At 42.5% G+C, this 20151-nt stretch overlaps 2 protein-coding genes and 1 non-coding gene across 16 annotated transcripts in view; 2 read left to right on the forward strand and 1 right to left on the reverse strand.

The window, feature by feature from the left end:
• LOC123999095 (supervillin-like) overlaps positions 1-5091 on the forward strand; it is a 39329-nt gene extending 34238 nt beyond the window's left edge. For all 11 annotated transcript variants that reach the window (XM_046304495.1, XM_046304493.1, XM_046304498.1 and 8 more), the window contains 5 exons: positions 362-517; positions 1157-1300; positions 3884-3996; positions 4221-4376; positions 4841-5091. In XM_046304495.1, the coding sequence (XP_046160451.1) occupies positions 362-517; positions 1157-1300; positions 3884-3996; positions 4221-4376; positions 4841-4927 (656 nt within the window). In that variant the 3' untranslated portion in view covers positions 4928-5091. The remainder of the gene's footprint in view (positions 1-361; positions 518-1156; positions 1301-3883; positions 3997-4220; positions 4377-4840) is intronic.
• A 228-nt stretch (positions 5092-5319) lies between these two features.
• On the reverse strand, positions 5320-12180 carry LOC123999097 (transmembrane protein 98-like). 4 transcript variants are annotated; one of them, XM_046304505.1, is made up of 9 exons: positions 12005-12180; positions 11568-11615; positions 9640-9877; positions 9083-9154; positions 8713-8844; positions 8472-8505; positions 8266-8381; positions 8109-8168; positions 5320-7935 (listed from the first exon to the last, which is right to left on the reverse strand). In XM_046304505.1, the coding sequence occupies exons 3-9, from the start codon at positions 9768-9770 to the stop codon at positions 7734-7736; spliced, it is 747 nt and encodes a 248-aa protein (XP_046160461.1). In that variant the 5' UTR covers positions 9771-9877; positions 11568-11615; positions 12005-12180; the 3' UTR covers positions 5320-7733. The 4 variants fall into 4 exon arrangements, with proteins under 4 accessions (XP_046160461.1, XP_046160464.1, XP_046160463.1 ...); XM_046304508.1 differs by lacking the exon at positions 9083-9154; XM_046304507.1 differs by lacking the exons at positions 11568-11615; positions 12005-12180 and adding an exon at positions 10686-11521.
• A 7488-nt stretch (positions 12181-19668) lies between these two features.
• trnac-gca lies at positions 19669-19740 on the forward strand. The gene has a single exon. It is a non-coding gene; the product is annotated as a tRNA-Cys (tRNA).
• Positions 19741-20151: the final 411 nt, after the last annotated feature.

Here is a 20151-nt window from a genome sequence, read left to right on the forward strand (position 1 = left end):
GAAATGACCTAGTCAAAGTCCAGACCTAATCCCAATTGAGATTACTTTTTCACACAGGGGAATTGGATGTTGCATGACTTAGTTAATTAAATATATACAATAAGTATACATTTTTGTGTTATTTGTAAACTCAGGTTCCTTTTATATAATATTAGGTTTTGATTGAAGTTCTGACAAAAAATATGCAAAAGTAGAGAAAATGACAAAGGGGGCACGTTTCACGGCCCTGCATTTAAATGTCTTCTTTTTAAATGAACACACATATGACTAATGTAAGAAGGTTTACACCAGCTGAACCTGACTGAGTGCTGGAAGGTTGAGAGGTTGATGTGATGAGATGCTGTGTGTTGTTATCTCTCAGATCCAGGGAAGTATAACTTCACGCCACGCCTCTTCCATCTGAGTGGCCGTTCCGGAACCTTCCAGGGGGAGGAGCTGCAGAGCCCTGCACGGTTGCCAGGGGTTGTCATGGCGATGCCCTTTGTCCAGGAGAGCCTGTACTTTGTGCCACAGCCAGGTGAGTGTCCGCTCAAAGCCCAAACACACACGTATGCATGCACGCACTCATAAACACAACTTCCATTGTTATCACGAGGACTCGAGGTACAAAACACTCACCTAATATCCCTCCTTTTCTTTCCCTTTCTCACCCTCCTTTTCTTTCCCTTTCTCTCTCTCTCTCTCCCTCTCTCGCTCGCTGTTTCTCTCTCTCTCTCCCTCTCTCGCTCGCTCGCTGTTTCTCTCTCTCTCTCCCTCGCTCGCTCGCTCGCTGTTTCTCTCTCTCTCTCTCTCTCCCTCTCTCTCTGTTTCTCTCTCTCTCTCTCCATCTCTCTGTTTCTCTCTCTCTCCCTCTCTCTGTTTCTCTCTCTCTCTCCCTCTCTCGCTGTTTCTCTCTCTCCCTCTCTCGCTCGCTGTTTCTCTCTCTCGCTCTCCCTCTCTCTCTGTGGCTCACTGTTTCTCTCTCTCTCTCTCTCTCTCTCTCTCTCTCTCTCTGTTTCTCTCCCTCTCTCTCTCTCCCCCTCTCTTTCTCGCTTGCTGTTTCTCTCTCTCTCTCTCCCTCTCTCTCTCTTTCGCTCACATTTTCTCTCTCTCTCTCCCTCTCACTCACTCTCTCTCTCTTTCTCTCTCTCTGTCTTTCTCTCTCATCCCTCTCCAGCCCTGTTCCTGCTGGATAACTGTATGGAGCTGTATCTGTGGCAGGCAGGTGAGCCTGAGGACAGTCAGACCACTGGCTCAGTCTGTATCCGCTGGGCGAATGAGAGGAGGTGTGCTATGCAGACAGTGCTCCAGTACTGCAAAGGTGAGAGCATGTAGACAAAGCAAGGCAGCAAATAGAATATTTATTTTTTATTTGACCTTTATTTATCCAGGTTTTTCTCATTGAGATAATATCTCTTTTCCAAGAGAGACCTGGTCCAATAGCAGCAGGGGGAACAACGTTTCAGACAAAACAATTTACATACACTAACACAACATTGAACAAAACTATAAACACACAGTACAACAAAAACATTTTACTTGACTAAAAACAGCTGTCCTAAAGACAATTACACTCTTCTATGATATATACATCGATCAAGTGTTTAAACTCCACCAACGAAACAAGATCATCAAATTTTTAAATGTTCAGGAGAGAGTTCCTGGACCAGGGAGCTAAGTAACTAAAACTATTTCTACCATGACCTGTTCTAATTTTTGGTACTGTTAGAAGCACATGAGAATGGGATTGTAATTGATATTTATTTACAGACCTGACTAAAAAAAGAACAGAGATAAAATGGCATTTGACCTAATATGGCCTTATAAATCAGTGAATACCCGTGTTTAAGCCCACGCAAGGTCAATGACGACCAGCCAACAGCTCTGTAGAGATCACAATGATGTGTTAGACGTTTTTGATTTGTAATGAACCTGAGGGCTGCATGATACACTGAATCTAGTGCTCTCAGGGTAGTGTTTGAGGCCTGCATATATATATATATAACATCACTCAAATCTAAAACTGCCAGTAATGTACATCGTACCAGCTCCTTCCTGGCCTCAAAAGAAAAACAAGCCTTATACCGGTATTAAAAACCTATTCTAAGCTTGAGCTTCCTTATCAAGTTCATTACATGCACCGTGAAGCTCAGCTTATCATCAACCCACACACACAAATATTTGTACACTTGCTCTATAGTATGTTCTGCCAATGCGGCAATGACATGATTAGTAACATGCCTGACATTTGAAAATAGCGTGCATTTAGTTTTACCTGAATTTAGAACCAGTTTTAAATCCTACAGATTCTGTTGTATGATGTTAAATGCTGTTTGGGCATTTTCAAAAGCCGAAGATAAACTACTACCACTTGAATAAAGATCAGTGTCATCTGCATAAAAATGAACATCCGCTGTTTAAATAAGATCCCCAATGTTGTTGATATACAAAATGAACAACAGTGGGCCCAAAATAGTACCTTGCGGAACACCTGAGCACACCTCTATAGATTTACAACCATCTGTCATTGCCCATTGTGTACGATTTTATAGGTGATTTATAAACCAGTCTAGAGCATGACCAGTAATTCCACAACATTTGAACCTTTCCACTAACACAGCATGGTCCACGGTGTCAAAAGCCTTCGACAAATCAATAAAGACAGACACACAATGTAACTTCTTATCAAGAGCATAGTGGATGTCATTTAAAACCTTCAATGTTGCTGAAACAGTGCTGTGGCCACACCTAAAACCAGATTGCATTCCATTTAAGATGTTGTATTCTTGGAAGTAGGCCTTTAGCTGCCTACTAACTAAGGACTCCAGTACCCTAGACAGTACAGACAATTTTGATATGGGTCGATAGTTGTCAAGTAGCGAAGGATCTCCACTTTTCAGGATAGGCAGTACAAAAGCAGATTTCCGTAACTTGGAGATTTCCTTAACGTTAAGCGTGAGCTTAAAAATACATGTTAAGGGGGAGCAATGATGTCTGCAGATAGGTGCAGGAAGCGGGGGTCTAGTTCATCAGGGCCAGGGGATTTTTCCCATCAATATCTTTCAGGGTTTTACACACTTCTGAAACAGAGAAGGATGAAAAGGAGAACCTGGTAAAGGAGTGCACAGGGGTGTCAGGTAAACTCATAGGGCTCAATTATACCTTTGACCTTTTCAAATAAACTGCCTGCATCTAAAAAATGCCGATTCAAGGCTTTCAGAATGTAGGTTCTCTCAGTTACAATCTGTGTGCCTACCAACAATTGTTTGGGAAGCTGTGTATCTTTTTTTTGCACTCCAAACCTTTCACTCCTTTCCAGAATTTGGATGGATCATTTAAATTATGTGAAGTAGATTTCAGGTAGTGGTCTGCTTTCAATTTACGGATCATAGCCACACCCATATTTCGAAGACGTTTAAAAGCCATCCGATCATCTGCCAAACCAGTCCCTTTTTTCTTTAGCCCACATAGCATTTAGTTCCCTTATGATTTTTGTAAGTTCTTTAGTAATCTTGATTTTTTTTAAAAAGGGGCATGCCTATTGCATACATCCTGGAATGCGTTGTGGAAGTAAGAAAAGGCTAGTTCAACATCAGGGATGAATTACATCTATTCCATTCAATGCTAGATACATCATGTAAAAAAAACCTTGATTGTTTAGATCTGTGGTACCCTATGAGGTCCAGAGTACTGCTGGTAATTACACCCACCTGGTGTCCGAGGTCAAAATCAGTCCTTGATTAGTGGGGAAGAACGAGTTAAAAAAGCAGTGGAACTGACTTCGAGGTCCACATTTTAATCTGAGTTGTTTAGATGGTTGGAGTGTGTCGGGGATATGCTGTAGTTAGGGGTTAAGTTGCTCTGTGGTTCTCTGACGGTTTGGGGTGTGTTGGTGGTGTTTCAGAGAGGAACCCGAGGCGCCCCCTTCAGGCCTACCTCATCCAGGACGGTGTAGAACCCCTCACCTTCACCAACGTTTTCCCTCGCTGGGAGAAGAGACCCACACCCACCACACAGGTACAGGAAAAGAGGACTAATTCGTCCTCCTCCTCATAATAATTTTCATTATCAATAATAGCATCTGTACGCATCAGTAGCATCATCACAACAGCAGTAAACACAGTTCAGTATTATCTGGTTGGGTAAAGACTGTTGTGTCATAGCAACACCACAGTCTTTGTCTTTCAAAGTCAGGTATGTTTTAGATTTAGATATGCTGACTTGTGAATGCTGTTGTCCAGGGGGATGCCGGGCGGGTCAAGCTGACCTTGGTGCAGGACGCCCTGGCCCAGCTCAGTAAGACCCAGTACCCCCTAGAGGAGCTGCTGCAGACCCCTCTGCCCGAGGGAGTGGACCCCCAGCGCCTGGAGATATACCTCTCCGACCACGACTTCCAGGTTGACAGACAAATAAATACGCTTGTCCTGCGTGGCTCAGTTGGTAGAGCATGACCCTTGCAACGTCACGATAATGGGTTTGATTCCCACTGGGGCCACTCATATGAAAGTGTATGCACGGACTATGTATGCACACTTTGGATACATTCGTTTGCTGAATGTTTTGTACAGTATTATGACGTTATATAAAACAGAGTGCAGCTACACCTGACAGCCACTAGGGCGCACCACTAACGTCTTAATGATGTGGCCAATTGAAACATCTTCTTGTGGTAGCCTCAAGATGATAAAAACTATGTGACGTACAGTGCCTTGCGAAAGTATTCGGCCCCCTTGAAATTTGCGACCTTTTGCCACATTTCATGCTTCAAACATAAAGATATAAAACTGTATTTAGTGGGTGCTTGCTTTTCTCCAGTATCCTACAGTATCTGAAGTAATGTCTGTTTGTTTATATGTTTCAGACTATTTTGAAGATGAAGAGAGATGAATATGACTCCCTCCCAAACTGGAAACAAGTTAGCCTGAAAAAAAGCAAAGGACTCTATTGAAAACCTAAACAAACACAAAAAGATCCCATTTTATTTATGTCAACATATCCCGAGGAGAAAATGTTTTTGTATTTTCTATTTTTAAGAGAATGATATTTCCCGGTCAGGTGATGACAAATCGTGTACAGTGTTTTCTTAGTAGCTGTATTAAAGTTGTGTCTGTGTGTCTTCTTTAAGTATGGTGCTTTAGGGCCTTATTCGTTCTCAGCCAATCGCTCTCGCTTGCAGAGAGACAAGACTGCCTATACCCTCAAACAGCAGGACAACCATCCTTATCCCCAATCAATCAACTGGATCCATTGTCTTATTCCTAGAGTTTACATGAGTGTGTGGTTTTCTTACGGACTGTGGATTCCACCAGAAATGTTGACTAAAAAGAAGAAGAAACAGCATTACACATTTTCCTATGAAACTTTAATTTACCTGTACAAATCAATGGAAGGGGAAAAAAGAGAAAGGTGAAAAAGGCAGGAGATAAGGAAACATCACTAACGAACGGTGGGTGGGGAGGAGAAAACACAGGAGAGCTTACATACAAAAGCAATCAATTGTAATAAAACGACGGAAACCAGGAAAATAAAGGAGTGGCCACTTTTCATGTTTCATCTCAATCAATATCATTCCATCACAGAGCTCTGCTTATCTGATGTAGGCTGCAGTTATGCTGGCAGTCTTCTCTTAGGCTGAATTTCAGAGCTTGAATTATTTGACTCCGGGTTCTAAGTAGCAGTGTATTGCTCTGAGTAAGACTGTATTGCTCTGAGTATCAGTGTATTGCTCTAAGTAAGACTGTATTGCTCTAAGTATCAGTGTATTGCTCTAAGTAAGACTGTGTTGCTCTGAGTATCAGTGTATTGCTCTAAGTAGCAGTGTATTGCTCTGAGTAAGACTGTATTGCTCTGAGTAAGAGTGTATTGCTCTGAGTAGCAGTGTATTTCTCTGAGTATGGTAGTAGTGTATTGCTCTAAGTAAGAGTGTATTGCTCTAAGTAGCAGTGTATTGCTCTGAGTAGCAGTGTATTGCTCTGAGTAGCAGTGTATTTCTCTGAGTATGGTAGTAGTGTATTGCTCTAAGTAAGAGTGTATTGCTCTAAGTAGCAGTGTATTGCTCTGAGTAAGAGTGTATTGCTCTAAGTAAGAACATATTGCTCTAAGTAAGAGTGTATTGCTCTAAGTAGCAGTGTATTGCTCTGAGTAAGAGTGTATTGCTCTGAGTAGCAGTGTATTTCTCTGAGTATGGTAGTAGTGTATTGCTCTAAGTAAGAGTGTATTGCTCTAAGTATCAGTGTATTGCTCTGAGTAGCAGTGTATTGCTCTGAGTAGCAGTGTATTTCTCTGAGTAAGAGTGTATTGCTCTGAGTAGTAGTGTATTGATCTGAGTAGTAGTGTATTGATCTGAGTAGCAGTGTATTGATCTGAGTAGCAGTGTATTGTTCTGAGAAAGAGTGTATTGCTTTGAGTAAGAGTGTATTGTTCTGAGTAAGAGTGTATTGATCTGAGTAAGAGTGTATTGCTCTAAGTAAGAGTGTATTGCTTTAAGTAAGAGTGTATTGCTCTGAGTAGCTGTGTGTTGCTCTGAGTAGCAGTGTATTGCTCTGAGTAGCAGTGTATTTCTCTAAGAGTGTATTGCTCTGAGTAGCTGTGTATTTCTCTGAGTAGCTGTGCATTGCTCTGAGTAAGAGTGTATTTCTCTAAGTAAGAGTGTGTTGCTCTGAGTAGTAGTATATTGATCTGAGTAGTAGTGTATTGATCTGAGTAGCAGTGTATTGATCTGAGTAGCAGTGTATTGTTCTGAGAAAGAGTGTATTGCTCTGAGTAAGAGTGTATTGCTCTGAGTAAGAGTGTATTGCTCTGAGTAAGAGTGTAGTGCTCTGAGTAAGAGTGTATTGCTCTGAGTAAGAGTGTAGTGCTCTGAGTAAGAGTGTAGTGCTCTGAGTAAGAGTGTAGTGCTCTGAGTAAGAGTGTATTGCTCTGAGTAAGAGTGTAGTGCTCTGAGTAAGAGTGTATTGCTCTGAGTAAGAGTGTAGTGCTCTGGGTAAGAGTGTATTGCTCTGAGTAAGAGTGTAGTGCTCTGAGTAAGAGTGTAGTGCTCTGAGTAAGAGTGTAGTGCTCTGAGTAAGAGTGTAGTGCTCTGAGTAAGAGTGTATTGCTCTGAGTAGGTGTGCATGTATTTCCCAGGCCTTTGGTCCTATTGGGTGTCCAGGGTTTTCCCCCACATGGATTAGTCTGACTAAATGTAAGCTTCCATGTGACTGCACTCCTAACGGGGTGGATTATAGCTCACCGCTGGGAGATGGACGACACCCAGGAAGGAATGTCAAGGGGGCAGTCGTCCATGGCAACAACTACACACAAGCCTGTCTCAGTGAGCTCTCCACTTACAATACAATCTGAGTCTGAGAGTGTAACATAAAATCTATATAAATCCTAATCATAACATACATTATGGTTATACATAACTATATACAAAACCAGAAACATGGTAAAAGTGAAAGGATCAAGAGCAAAATAGCACAAGGATCTGGCAACCCATCCTTTTCTAAAACCAGCTCTTTTCTATTATCTAGCAACCCATCTGTATGTAAATCAGCACAGAACAACAGTGAGAAAGATCATTGGGAATGTGTGTTTTGGGAATGTGTTGAGTTTTTAAAATTGTGTGTTTATCAAGCATTGTGTATGCGTGAGAATGTGCCCGAGATGTGCATTAATGTGTCTATTTGTATGATATATAGAGAAGGAGTGTATGTACCTGCTTGCCTATGTGAATGTGTGCGTGCATGTGTGTATGTACATGTCTGTGCGTTCTAGATAGCCTGCTCTCTCTGCACGTCTATTCCAGGTAGACTCCGTTCCGGTTCAGATGCTAGCGCCGCCTCCCGCAGCACCACCATGTGATCCTCAGCGGCGTGCAGTGATTGGTCGATCCAGTCCATGCTGCCAGACATGTGACAGGCGTTACGTGTCACCAGCACCAGGTGACTGACTGACAGGAGGAGGGCGGTGGCCCTGAGGGGACAAAATAGACAAAGGACATTTAGAATTTCTCCAACAGAGACCTCTTAATCATATGAGTTCCATCAGCAGAACTATGGTCTATCTTGTCTATTTGCTCAGCTATCTTTGTCCCCTCAAACCATTATAAATGATGTCATCTAACAAAAGCAAACTTCATTAGGTACCTGGCATCAAGAAGTATGGGGTCCAGGGGAGGGTACATTGACCGCACAACGTCATCCACCCTACAGACACACACGGGATGATGGGAGGTGATGAAGGACGAAGCACGGTCAGATAATTGAAGGGTTATGTGATAGCACTGTATAACCTGACAGTTACCTCGGACTGATGCGTTTAGCCACAGTGATGATGTCACTGAGGCTGGCTGGTGCTTTCACCTTAGCGCCTGAGCCCATTGTCATGGCAACCAGCTTTTCAGTCAGGGTGTGGCAGATCTGCCAATGGAGAGAGTGTGTAAATATCATTGAGTTAGATCGTAATGAAAACGATGCATTCGTGCAGGGTGTACATCACATAGACATTACCTTTAAGATGGAGATACAATGTGAAACCAATCCACTGTTAGAGAAAGAGAGAAAAGCTGTAAATAAGGGTTCATTTCTTTGTATGATCATGTCAGAGATCTATCACTTATTTGAACTTGATGATGTTATGCTCATGTTAAAGTTATTACTCTTGTAACCACGGAAGGCTATATATACGAATAGCTACAACAGCTGGCCTGATTTACTCCTGGCACATGTCAGTGTCACATGGCAGACGTACGAGGCGTCCTCGATCCAGTCCTCGTTCTCCAGGATGGCCTCGATGTGAGGGTTGGTGATGACCACGTCGTCCAGCTCCAGCTCGGACGGCTCACTCTGGGTCTCCATGGCACCGATCAGGTCAACACTGGGTCTGTGGGGAAGGAGAGAAGTTCTGATGAAGGGAAGAGAGAGCGAGTGTGTGAGAGAGAAAGGGAGGGAATGTGTACTGAGTAGGTGTTTGAGAGGGAGGGTATGTATTCTGAATAGAAGCGTGTGTGTGTATGAAAGAGAGGGAACGCGAGCGAGAGAGTGAGACAGAGAAATATTACTGGCTCTAGAACTTTGCCCCTGTATGTTGACTTAGTATTATTCCCGTGTATCGTTTTGACCTTAGTGCTGTGAAGTCGCTCTGTTCAATCCATAGACTTATAGCTTCAAACCAGCAGGTCAGTCCATTGGGCCTGGGTAAGAGTGGGATACAGTTGAATCAGCTATATCCAGGACCCCTTACCACCACCTAATGCATTGTAGGGCCTAGGCCACAAACCCCATCACTAGGGCCAAGAGTTTTCCTTGTCTGGACAAACTCAGGGCACTACCCATAACCACCCAAAATGCCACTGTCCCCTCCCCCTCCCAGATGAAGCTTGCTAGGCATACTACGCACGGCTAGGAGTAAGGCACTAACCCTGACGACCCAAGATGCCACTGTCCCCTCCCTCCCCCTCCCAGATGAAGCTTGCTAGGCATACTACGCACGGCTAGGAGTAAAGGCCTAACCCTGACGACCCAAGATGCCATTGTTCCCTCCCTCCCCCTCCCAGATGAAGCTAGCTAGGCATACTAGGCACGGCTAGGAGTAAAGCCCTAACCCAAGATGCCACTGTTCCCTCCCTCCCCCTCCCAGATGTATTGTATGTAGCTAGTAGGTATACTAGGCACTGACTTGGAGTTGAAGTGGTGCAGCAGGTGGTGGGGGTGGCAGTAGCGGTGTCGACACACCACCACCAGGGCAATGAAGGAGGCCAGGAAGATGGTGGCCAGCACCCCAATGGCCACGATCACCACCGTCTCCATGGCGACGACGGGTCCCAGGGCGTCGGCAGTCGGCAACAGGGGGAGAGAAAGAGGTTCTGACCAGGGTTCTGGTTGTCTGGGCTATGTGATTATGGCTGGTCGCTCATCTGTGGAGGAGTTGGTCATTAGTGGTTGGTAGTTTAGTAGTTACAGACAGTCGATTTCTAGACATATGGTTACACCTTAAAGACGCTTTAGCTGAGAAGCCATCTGAAAACGACATACTTCAACTTCCATTTCGACCATGTGCAACTACCTAGTTAGATATAGCCTACTTCACAAACCACAGAGAACATGCCCTGTGACGTGGCTACTAAATATGAAACCCCTCCAGAACAAACAAAACTCAGATCTTTATCTGAACTCATTGAAAGCTATCAGCGGACAAGCCCTTTCTGTTTGCTTCGTTTTCTGTAGCAGAGTACATACTGTCCATTAATACAACACAGTTAGTTGATCATAACATCTGAATCTCAACCTAAAATAATATAATCAGACATTATAGGAAGAGATTAACATAATATTGCATGTTTTTTTCCTCCGGTGCATCCACATCCTTCCTACAAGAAACCCATGATAAAAATGATGTGAATGCTTTATAATGATCTGTTTCAGATCCAAAACCAGAGTTTCTCGAAAGCTTTTAACCAGAGTCATGTGAGCCGTTTACGGTGTACTGTTGTGTTTTTGGTATCGGGCGTACTTTATGACTCGCTGTTCAGGATCCAAATTTACACACAGCAAAAACAAACAATATCCTTTCGAAAGAAACAATATCCGTTGTCTACCCTCTTACCCTTTTGGGGTTCTCGGGTCCTAGTTGTGCGAATCTGGAATGTACTTCTGATGGTCTTACCACAGTGTGTAAGTTTTCACACAGGATGTGTCAAACAAAGACTACACAAAATACAGTACCTGTCGTCTGCCTGGTGTAGTCACTCATTAACCTCGCCTTGCCCGACCTGGGAGCCCAATGTGTGCGTGTGAGTCTCACTACTACCATACGAGGCCATGAGCAGAAAGACAAATTTACTTCTGGTACAGCATAATAGCTTTGTAGTGAGTTGGCACTCATACGGTGGAGAGACACCATTGAAACACAGCTTTTTGTGCAGTCACTATGGGCAACGGAATTACGGAATTACAACATTCCCAACCAGCATTTTGATCCAGATGATTATATGAGATTCTGCTTTGGAATGTTGTAATTCTTTAAGCAGATTAATTTGCAGCACACTGGCCGTATCATACAGTTCTTTCGCCGCTCTCTTTCAATCAATCATTTTGGACTCCCTTTCTGTTCAAGGGCCTCTGGTTTCAGAGGCACTCACTCAGGGTGGAGTTTTGACTGGTTTCTCCACACGTTTCCATTGCAAAACGATGATTTGATAGACAGATGACTGTTTTATTCTGTCATTTTGGCCAGATCCATTGGACCACTGTTCATTAACCCGACCAGCCCTACCAGCCTATAGTGTGTCATTGCGTAACATTGTAGTACTTCAATTTAATACATCCTTCAACCATCTGACCAAAGAATATTCCGTGGTCACCATCTTTTGATTCTTATGTAGTGAGACACAGTAGACTAGAGCCTGGAGACATTTTTGTAGGCTTAATGTAAACATCTCTGTGCCCCCTCAAGAAGGGCCACATTCTGTTCCAGATTGCAGTTCCCACACCCCCAAATTCACTACAGCAACAATGTTGATGATGGAATAGTGAGAAAGGGGTGTATCGAGTCATTTGAGGAATATCTGCAATGTGAGACCAAGCTCTTTAAAAACAAAGATTTACCTGAATCGAGTTGAATTTCCAACTACAGATCATTCATGGAACAATGTTCTGCAAAAAGAAGCAACAGCGCCTCATCTCATCATCTCCAATCTTTGAAATAATACATGTTTGAAATGAATACATAAATAATGATGAATATATATTTCTATTCACTAGTCAGAGTTACAGTTACAGTTTCTCAGTTGTGTTGTGGTTAACTTCCTACATATCAGAACTGCATTTGCCATATTTGCAGAATTGTTAGGTCAGTGAACCCCAAATAACCCCCCAAATCATTATTGTTCCTCAAGGAACAGTTCAGATTTCATAGAGTAATACAATTCATTCAATGAATCCCCCCCAACCTAATATAATTCACACTTGCATCATCCTATTCTGAATACGGAAAGTAAACTAAACACACCTATCCTAAATGTGTTGGAGAATAATAGACTTACCTATACATTTTGTCCGTTTTCTTGAATTATAGCTTTGAGAAACAAAGCACCTTTTCCTCAAGGCGAGCGGAGATGGCACCGACCTCTCCAAAACGGGAACGCGCACAGGCCATACGTGAACGGCTCAGCACTGAGCAGGCAGCCGGTGAGTGAGTAGTGATGGAAGTTCGCCTAACTTTGCAAGAGTGAACTCAAATTAGCAGTGCCGTGCATGAGCAAATGATTACGGTTACGCGCGCACAAGAATGTATGGTCCGCTTGCTGAAATACTTTGTTTGTAACCGGCTAAGAAATAGGCCTAGTTTATTTATACAGGGTTTATAGACATGCACAAGATTTAAACAGTAAAATATACATTTTGTAATTATACAAAAAACTTTATAATCATAGATATGTGGTTTATATCTGAAACTTTATTATGTGACATCAGCCAGGCTAACCACTTGGAGTCTGATTAAACTATAGAAATGAACTTCGTTGTAACCAGACTCTCATCGAACCCACGGGCCCTTCAGAGGTGATAAATAATTAGGGTTATAGTTTATTGTTAGCCTACCTTTATTGACCAATATGTCTTCAGTACTAGGCCTCACTTGTAAGACCGATTAATACGCTATATACAGCCTATTAGCATAAGATAGGTATAGTATTATTATCATAACATTCATGTGTTTTGGTCAAATGTTTGATAACTCTAGAATGCATCCGTTTTTTGGTTTACCATTAATATAGGCCATTAATAAAAAAATGCAACATTTAACAGATCTTCAAAAACCCGCTAGATGGCGTGCCCGTCCATCAGATCTCGGAAGCCTACATCTTTTGGAGGAGTGAAAGGTAAGCTTTTAATTAAAAAAAGAACAATCATTAGCTAATTGTAGGGGAGCATGTCAGTAAATATAGTCGTCACATTATGGCTAGAGTTACACACTCCCTGAATCAATTATGAAATCAAATACATGCAAGCCATAGGTTCAATGGTTGAAGACTCCGTCAAACCCTTGCCTTCAGGTATCAAGTAGGAGTGCTGAGGGTGCTGCAACACCTCCTGAAAATTCTTAATAAAATATATATATTAATAGTTTTATTTAGTAGTAAATAAGGGCCTTTAATAGTCCTCTATTAGTGGACGATATATCGTCTGCAGCACCAGGGAGGGCAAAAAGATGAGTCCCCACCCCGTTGGAGGAAAAATGTACAGCACTCCCAGGCCCAAATTACTTCCTGCGGCTACACCTAAAGTCCATTGAGACAAGAAAGATAGCCCTCTGTAGCTCAGTTGGTAGAGCAGGGATCATCAACCGTTTTCTACTTGAGCGGATGGTCAGGTGACCGGAACATAATTACAAATCATTTGTAGACTGCAAATTAACCGCAAGAAGCCCAAACAGATATAATATTGGGCTAAAATAGAATTTCAAATCTTGTTTACATTTGTATATGATCACATATATCTCTCTATAATGTGTGGGAATACTTTGAAACAGATTTCCTCAATTGGATCTGATTTGCTCCTGTTTTTACAGTCTTTTATGTCCAACAAACAAAAAAAATACAAATAAAACATTTATTATTTTTTAGTTTTTCAGAAAACTTGGGGGAGGGGGGGGGGGCAAATAAAACATAAAACACTGGCCTGCAGGCTGCCAGTGAAAGGGTCTGGCCCCTTTGTGATCAATCTCTATGGGTTGCTTTTGTTTGTCGTCGCTCTGCTAATGCTGCTGTGCTACTCCTAGCTCGAGTGTGTGTAATGACAGTATCCCGTGCACCAGATAGCAGTGATGGAGATAATAATAGGCTACACTGTTATGTATGTGTCCTGCAATAAAGTAAGGGGCTCTTTGCAGAGACTATGGCTGGTTAGAGTGTTTACTCCTCTGTTCCTATCAGAATAATGTGTCATGGTGGAGTGGCAGCTAGTGCAGGAGTGTGCAGGCAAGCAAACCCTACAATTCCAGCATATCACATGTAGTTTGAGTTTGAATAACCCTGGCACAAAAGGAAACATAATCAATGAAAACACGTTCTGGTACACTAGTTCAAGAGAAGCACCTTGTGTTTTCAGCGGGAATGTAACATAGTTGTGTGTAACAGAAGCAGGGTGATTCCATGCCAGCAGGAGCGGAATATATTTTGGATATCAGATTGTTCTGGCAATTCTCACAAAAACAAACTTAATTGGGAGAAATTATGTTTGAAATGCTTTTTACATTTGTATCACAATTTGTTTTGAAAATGATGATGAAAGTGGCCATTTTAGGCCCCTTTTAGACCTACAGTAAACATGCCTCCAGTAAGACCCTATGCTCTGTCAACCGTACATGATACAGACAACATCTTGGTGTTATTATACTCCTTATACTATCCTCTGTCAAAATAAAAAAGCAGTGTTTTTAAAAATATTTATATTAATATTTTTCATGTTGAATAAATTCATGTGAACATTTTTATTTCAGAATATAGACACACTCCATATTTTACTGCACACTATAAGGAGTATAATGACACCGAGATGTTGCCTGTGTTCTGTACGGTTCACAGATTATAGGGTCTTCCAGGAGGCATGTTTACTGTAGGTCTAAAAGGGGCCTAAAATGGCCACTTTCATCATGATTTTCTAAACATGGTTTGAGATAAAAAATGAAGTTCCTATGTGAGAATTACCAAAACATTCTCAGATACCCAGAATATGTTCCGATGCTGTGGAAGCAGAATGATGGCCGGGTGTCATCACCTGATGGTAGTATATAAATGGTTCACTCCACAATGCACGCATCCATCTCAGGCCACAGCCTATTACCTCACATTAAGGGCATCTACACTGTACACTCAAACAGCAACATACAGGTTCCTCTCGGCACCCAGAACTTGGCCATTTACTCGATTTCAAAATGAGAGTCATGAGAGACTACATACACGTGTACCCTCCCTGTACAGTTCCGCTAAACGGAAAGTAAGTTTCCCCTTTATCACCCCATGTTCAGTATTACTCTGAGCAGGCTTTGAGGTGGGCCACCTCTCACCTCAGAGTGTGTAGTGTTAATAGCATCCTCAGCCAGAGAGCTGTGCAGCAGTAGTCGTGATTTTGGCAGAAGTAGTCAGTCAGCATCTGCTGTGTGAACATAACAGCAGATCCAATCTCCTGCTAACAGTCAGAGGGGGAGAGAAGGAAAAAGAGAGGGAGAAAGGGAGAGAGAATTTAATGGAAATTGAGAGAGAGAGATCATTACAACACTGTATATGAACATAATATGTCTATTCTTTTGGAACTTTTCTGAGTGTAACGATTACTGTTCATGTTTTTATCTATTTCACTTGCTTTAGCAATGTTTCCCACTCCTATAATGCCTCTTGAACTGAATTAAGAGAGAGCCTGGCTCTGACTGTTGTGTAATTGAACTAATTGCTGTCATTAAAACTGCCTGGCTGCACAGTGTGATTTAGAGCTGCAGATCTAGCTAATGTCAGGCTGAAGGAGAGTGTGACCATAGACCAAGTTGAGAGTAGTGCAATTTATCTCTCTGTCGTAGCTAATCCTGTTGGAGACTAGAGGATGCAGTAGAAATGGCCAGGTATGGTCTTTTGATATGCCAATCTCTCTCTCTCTCTCTCTCTCTCTCTCTCTCTCTCTCTCTCTCTCTCTCTCTCTCTCTCTCTCTCTCTCTCTCTCTCTCTCTCTCTCTCTCTCTCTCTCTCTCTCTCTCTCTCTCTCTCTCTCTCTCTCTCTCTCTCTCTCTCTCTCTCTCTCTCTCTCTCTCTCTCTCTCTCTCTCTCTCTCTCTCTCTCTCTCTCTCTCTCTCTCTCTCTCTCTCTCTCTCTCTGGGATTGAACCTAGGTCTGTAGTGACGCCTCAAGCACTACAATGTCTCAGAAAACTGTGCCACTCGGGAGGCTCTAGTGCACTATTTTTGACCAGGGTCCTTAAGCCCTGTGATCTCTCTTCTCTCTCTGCATCACACAATTCAGACCCACATCAGGGCACAGGACTGGGCTCAGTGTGAAATGGATGCTGGGCGCTGTTTGTTAGATCGCCTCAGTGTGGTTTGCCTCCATCACACACTATTTAGACATTTTGATATTGATTAGTTACAGTTATTTTGAGTTAGACTTCCTTTAGTTCTTAGAAAAGCTGCCATTGCTGCTAAAGCCTGACAGATAAGCTTTTTTGGGTCCGATATCGATTATTTTGGGGGGCAAAACTTACCGATACCGATATATCTGCTAGTATACTGTTTTACAGCAGGGAAATTAAAGTGTCATTTTTCCACACTGAATTTTCATAAATTGTCCTCCAAAAGATAAATGGTCCAATAATTATGCTTCAAATGTTGTTTTCGTACATTGTGACAATAAAGATACATCATGAGAATGACCTCAAGTGTTCAGATAAACATGAGATTCGGTTGGGCTCTATTTGCTGCCGAGAATATCTCCATTGTCCTTTTCCCGGCATCTGTAGTCCTCGGCGTCTGCCTGCATTGGGACACAAAACCTGTGTATGGGTGGGGGTTTGAATAGGGGGGTAGCTGTGGTACCACAAAAGCACTAATAATTAATCAATTGCCGTTTTCAAAGATAATCACAAATGGTGGGCAGCATTCATCACTGACAATTTATCACAGTAGTGTCAACGTGCATGTCTTGGTTTGTTAGTGACCATTATCGTAGAGATACACCTTCTGGTCTGTCAACTGGTGTGGTGGGGAGCTGTGAGACTAAAGATATCATCCCATCTGTTGGTTTATTGAACAGCGGTTGGAACCGGTTCAGGGAACAGAACCGAAAACCGGAAAATAACACAATTCTTCAAGAAACAGAAACGGAACCTGGAACGAAAGTGATCCATACTGTTTGAAAACAGAACCGTTATTTTAAAAGCATGGGAACTGGTTAATAATATTCCAGGTATTGGTTTTCTATTCCTACAACAAAACACCTATGCAAAGCACTCACTCTGTCACTCAGAAACGTATTTCAGTGTCTGCCTGCGAGCTGGGTATCTTAACCTTTCCTGTAAGTGTTTAGGCTACCTGCCCCTCCCCCCTCCGAAGCATAGGCTACTGTACTGATGTTACAAGCTTGATTCAGAAGATGGGGAGAGAGATTTTTAATTAGCTACAGTTGAATTCTGAAGTTTACATACACTTTAGTTGGAGTCATTAAAACTTGTTTTTCAACCAACAAATATCTTGTTAACAAACTATAGTTTTGGCAAGTCGGTTAGGACATCTACTTTGCATGACACAAGCAATTTTTCCATCAATTGTATACAGACAGATTATTTCACTTATAATTCACTGTATCACAATTCCAGTGGGTCAGAAGTTTACATACACTAAGTTGACTGTGCCTTTAAACAGCTTGGAAAATTCCAGAAAATTATGTCATGGCTTTAGAAGCTTCTGATAGGCTAATTGACATAATTTGAGTCAATTGGAGGTGTACCTGTGGATGTATTTCAAGGTCTACCTTCAAACTCAGTGCCTCTTTGCTTGACATCATGGGAAAATCAAAAGCAATCAGCCAAGACCTCAGAAAAAAATTGTAGACCTTCACAAGTCTGGTTCATCCTTGGGAGCAATTTCCAAACGCCTGAAGGTACCACGTTCATCTGTACAAACAATAGTACGGAAGTATAAACACCATGGGACCACGCAGCCGTCATACCGCTCAGGAAGGAGACGAATTCTGTCTCCTAGAGATGAACGTACATTGGTGCAAATCAATCCCAGAACAACAGCAAAGGACCTTGTGAAGATGCTGTTTTAATAAGCCAAGCAGTTAAACGAGAGACTGTTGAAGGATTGATCCATCAATACAATATTGGGATCAATACTGATCAATATCATTGCCTCACCATGGTGGATCAGTGTTATTGGTATCTGTGAAATATGCTGATCTTGTGTGTGTGTTCTGCATATTGCCATCAAATTAGGTATTTTTACAATGATAAAATATGTCCATCCATACCTGTGCCTTGACAGGGGTTCCCGTACTAGAGTGGTTTTGTCCTCCCTGCCTTTTCTATTGGTATTTTCTTGTCTGAGAAAACTGAGAAACCATGACAACGCCATCTGAGCCCCCTGCCCATGACAAGCACCTAATGGTCCATGAGAATGCTGCCCATTGGAATCTGTTGTTCCGTTGACATGGCAATGGACAGGAGAGGGAGTCTTGTCTTGATGTAAGGTACTATGACCATGTAGGACTGTGGGTGAAAGGACTTGTGAAGAGCAGGAATGATGAAAGGAAGGAAATCCATATGATGATGATGATTACCGAGCTGATGTGAAGAATAAGGCCTACTCTCCTCTCGTTGTTACTCTGCTACTCCCAGGGGTCAAGAGCTGGGGTCACAGTTAATGAGGTTCTGGATCTTGCTTTATGGAGACGCATCATAATTCAAATATGTGTTTGAGAGACAGAGGAAAAAGAGCGAAAGCGCATCATTTTTCCTTTGATGATAGTTTGGTCTGTTTATCTCCCTCAAGTTGTGTTCGCATCATTATGTGTCTCTCTGGCCTGTCAAATCTATAGAAAACCCATTTTCTGTGAAACACGACCCTCAAAGTCACTGGAATTTTGGCTCTCAGAACTGTGCTTGCTCCATTCTGTTAGAATTAAAAGAGGAAAAAGAGAGAATTTAGTGTGAACTTTCCTAGCTGTGCCCTCTGGCTTTTTCAATTCCCACAGCCCCTCCTGGCTTACATGGCTCTACGTTCCATAAGCGGCTGAGTGAGAATTGCAGGGCAAGCTTTCCCCGACACTGAGACAGAGCCGATGGGGATGAGTAGAGGACACTGTAGCGTCCTTAAAAATGAGACCAATTCAGCTTTTAGCCAGAGAGCTTTTCTTTGTTGTTCTTTGTCTCTCTACTCTGTAAATACAGGACTGTTGAGAATCAGCTTCTTGGCAGAGAGGATTTACAAAATAAAGTATAAAGACATTGGATACTACTCAGTTGAGACTTTATAAACTAACAAACATAGCGTTTAGAGTTTAGAAAATTTTATTAAAGTGGCACTCCACAATATAACAACGATTGACAATATATCTCTTAGATGAAAAAAACAACATTGGAGACTACCCGGGAAGAGTCTTGAGGAACTATAAACATCCATGAGACAGTATCATAAGCTTTTGTTGTCAGCCGTATTCAAACCTGCACAGGAACCTCAATGGATGTCTAGTCCTTTGGCTTAACCACTCAGCCAGGACAACCTGATAGTCTTGACACAGAAACAGTGCCCTGATACTTATTGACTTTTCAGAAGCAGCATGAAGGGGTCACAATGCAGGGTCTCGGTGTGTGTGTGTCTGTTATTGTTAGGGTTCAGCAGTTCCTATTCAGAATGACTGATGGAAAGGTGTGTTTTGTGTGACTGTATCAGAGTGCCAGTTTGTATGTGACCACCACGCAGCTTCCTTTGTTTGCTATTGTTTGCTCAGCAGAGCAGTGCATGGCCCATGCTACAGTGTGAGGTTGAGTGGCTTTCTGTCCTCTGGTGCTGTTGACACACACATGCACACACAATAACCGATACTCAATGAGAGAAAGGAGGTGTTTCCCCAGTCTGATCACATGGCCCTGGCAGTAATCACATGGCCCTGGCCTAAAACCAACAATACAATGATAACACCTCTGTTTGCACTTTATTGCAACAGGGGGTATAGCTCAGTGGTAGAGCAATTGACTGCAGATCAATAGGTCCCTGGTTCAAATCCGGGTGCCCCCTCATTTTCTCTTGGATTTCTGTAGTAGTCAAATGTCGCAATCAAATTGCTTTACTCATGCAATTTGATGATGTTTTCTCTGTCTGTAGTCACTTATTAGATCAGATAACCCCGCGCTATCAGTCAGTCAGCAAACAGCACCAGTGAGAACGGAGATGTTTGACAAATGATTGCTCTCCCCCTCCATCTGGGTCCTCATCTGTCAGGGATCGCTCCATCGTCCTCTTGTCCATCTGCAGGAGCGATTGCTTCTGCCTTCCAATACACCTTTCAAAACAATACGTTTCTCTGCCAACTTTAGCATCCCGGCAACTTTTTGCCAACTTTTCGTTATATGTGAATGGTATTGCCGGAGACAAAGCCTACTTTTATTTCCGCCAAACGACTTAGTCATAATTGCGGTAAAGTTCTGC

This window comes from Oncorhynchus gorbuscha, linkage group LG16, assembly GCF_021184085.1.
Source record: "Oncorhynchus gorbuscha isolate QuinsamMale2020 ecotype Even-year linkage group LG16, OgorEven_v1.0, whole genome shotgun sequence".
NCBI lineage: Eukaryota > Metazoa > Chordata > Actinopteri > Salmoniformes > Salmonidae > Oncorhynchus > Oncorhynchus gorbuscha.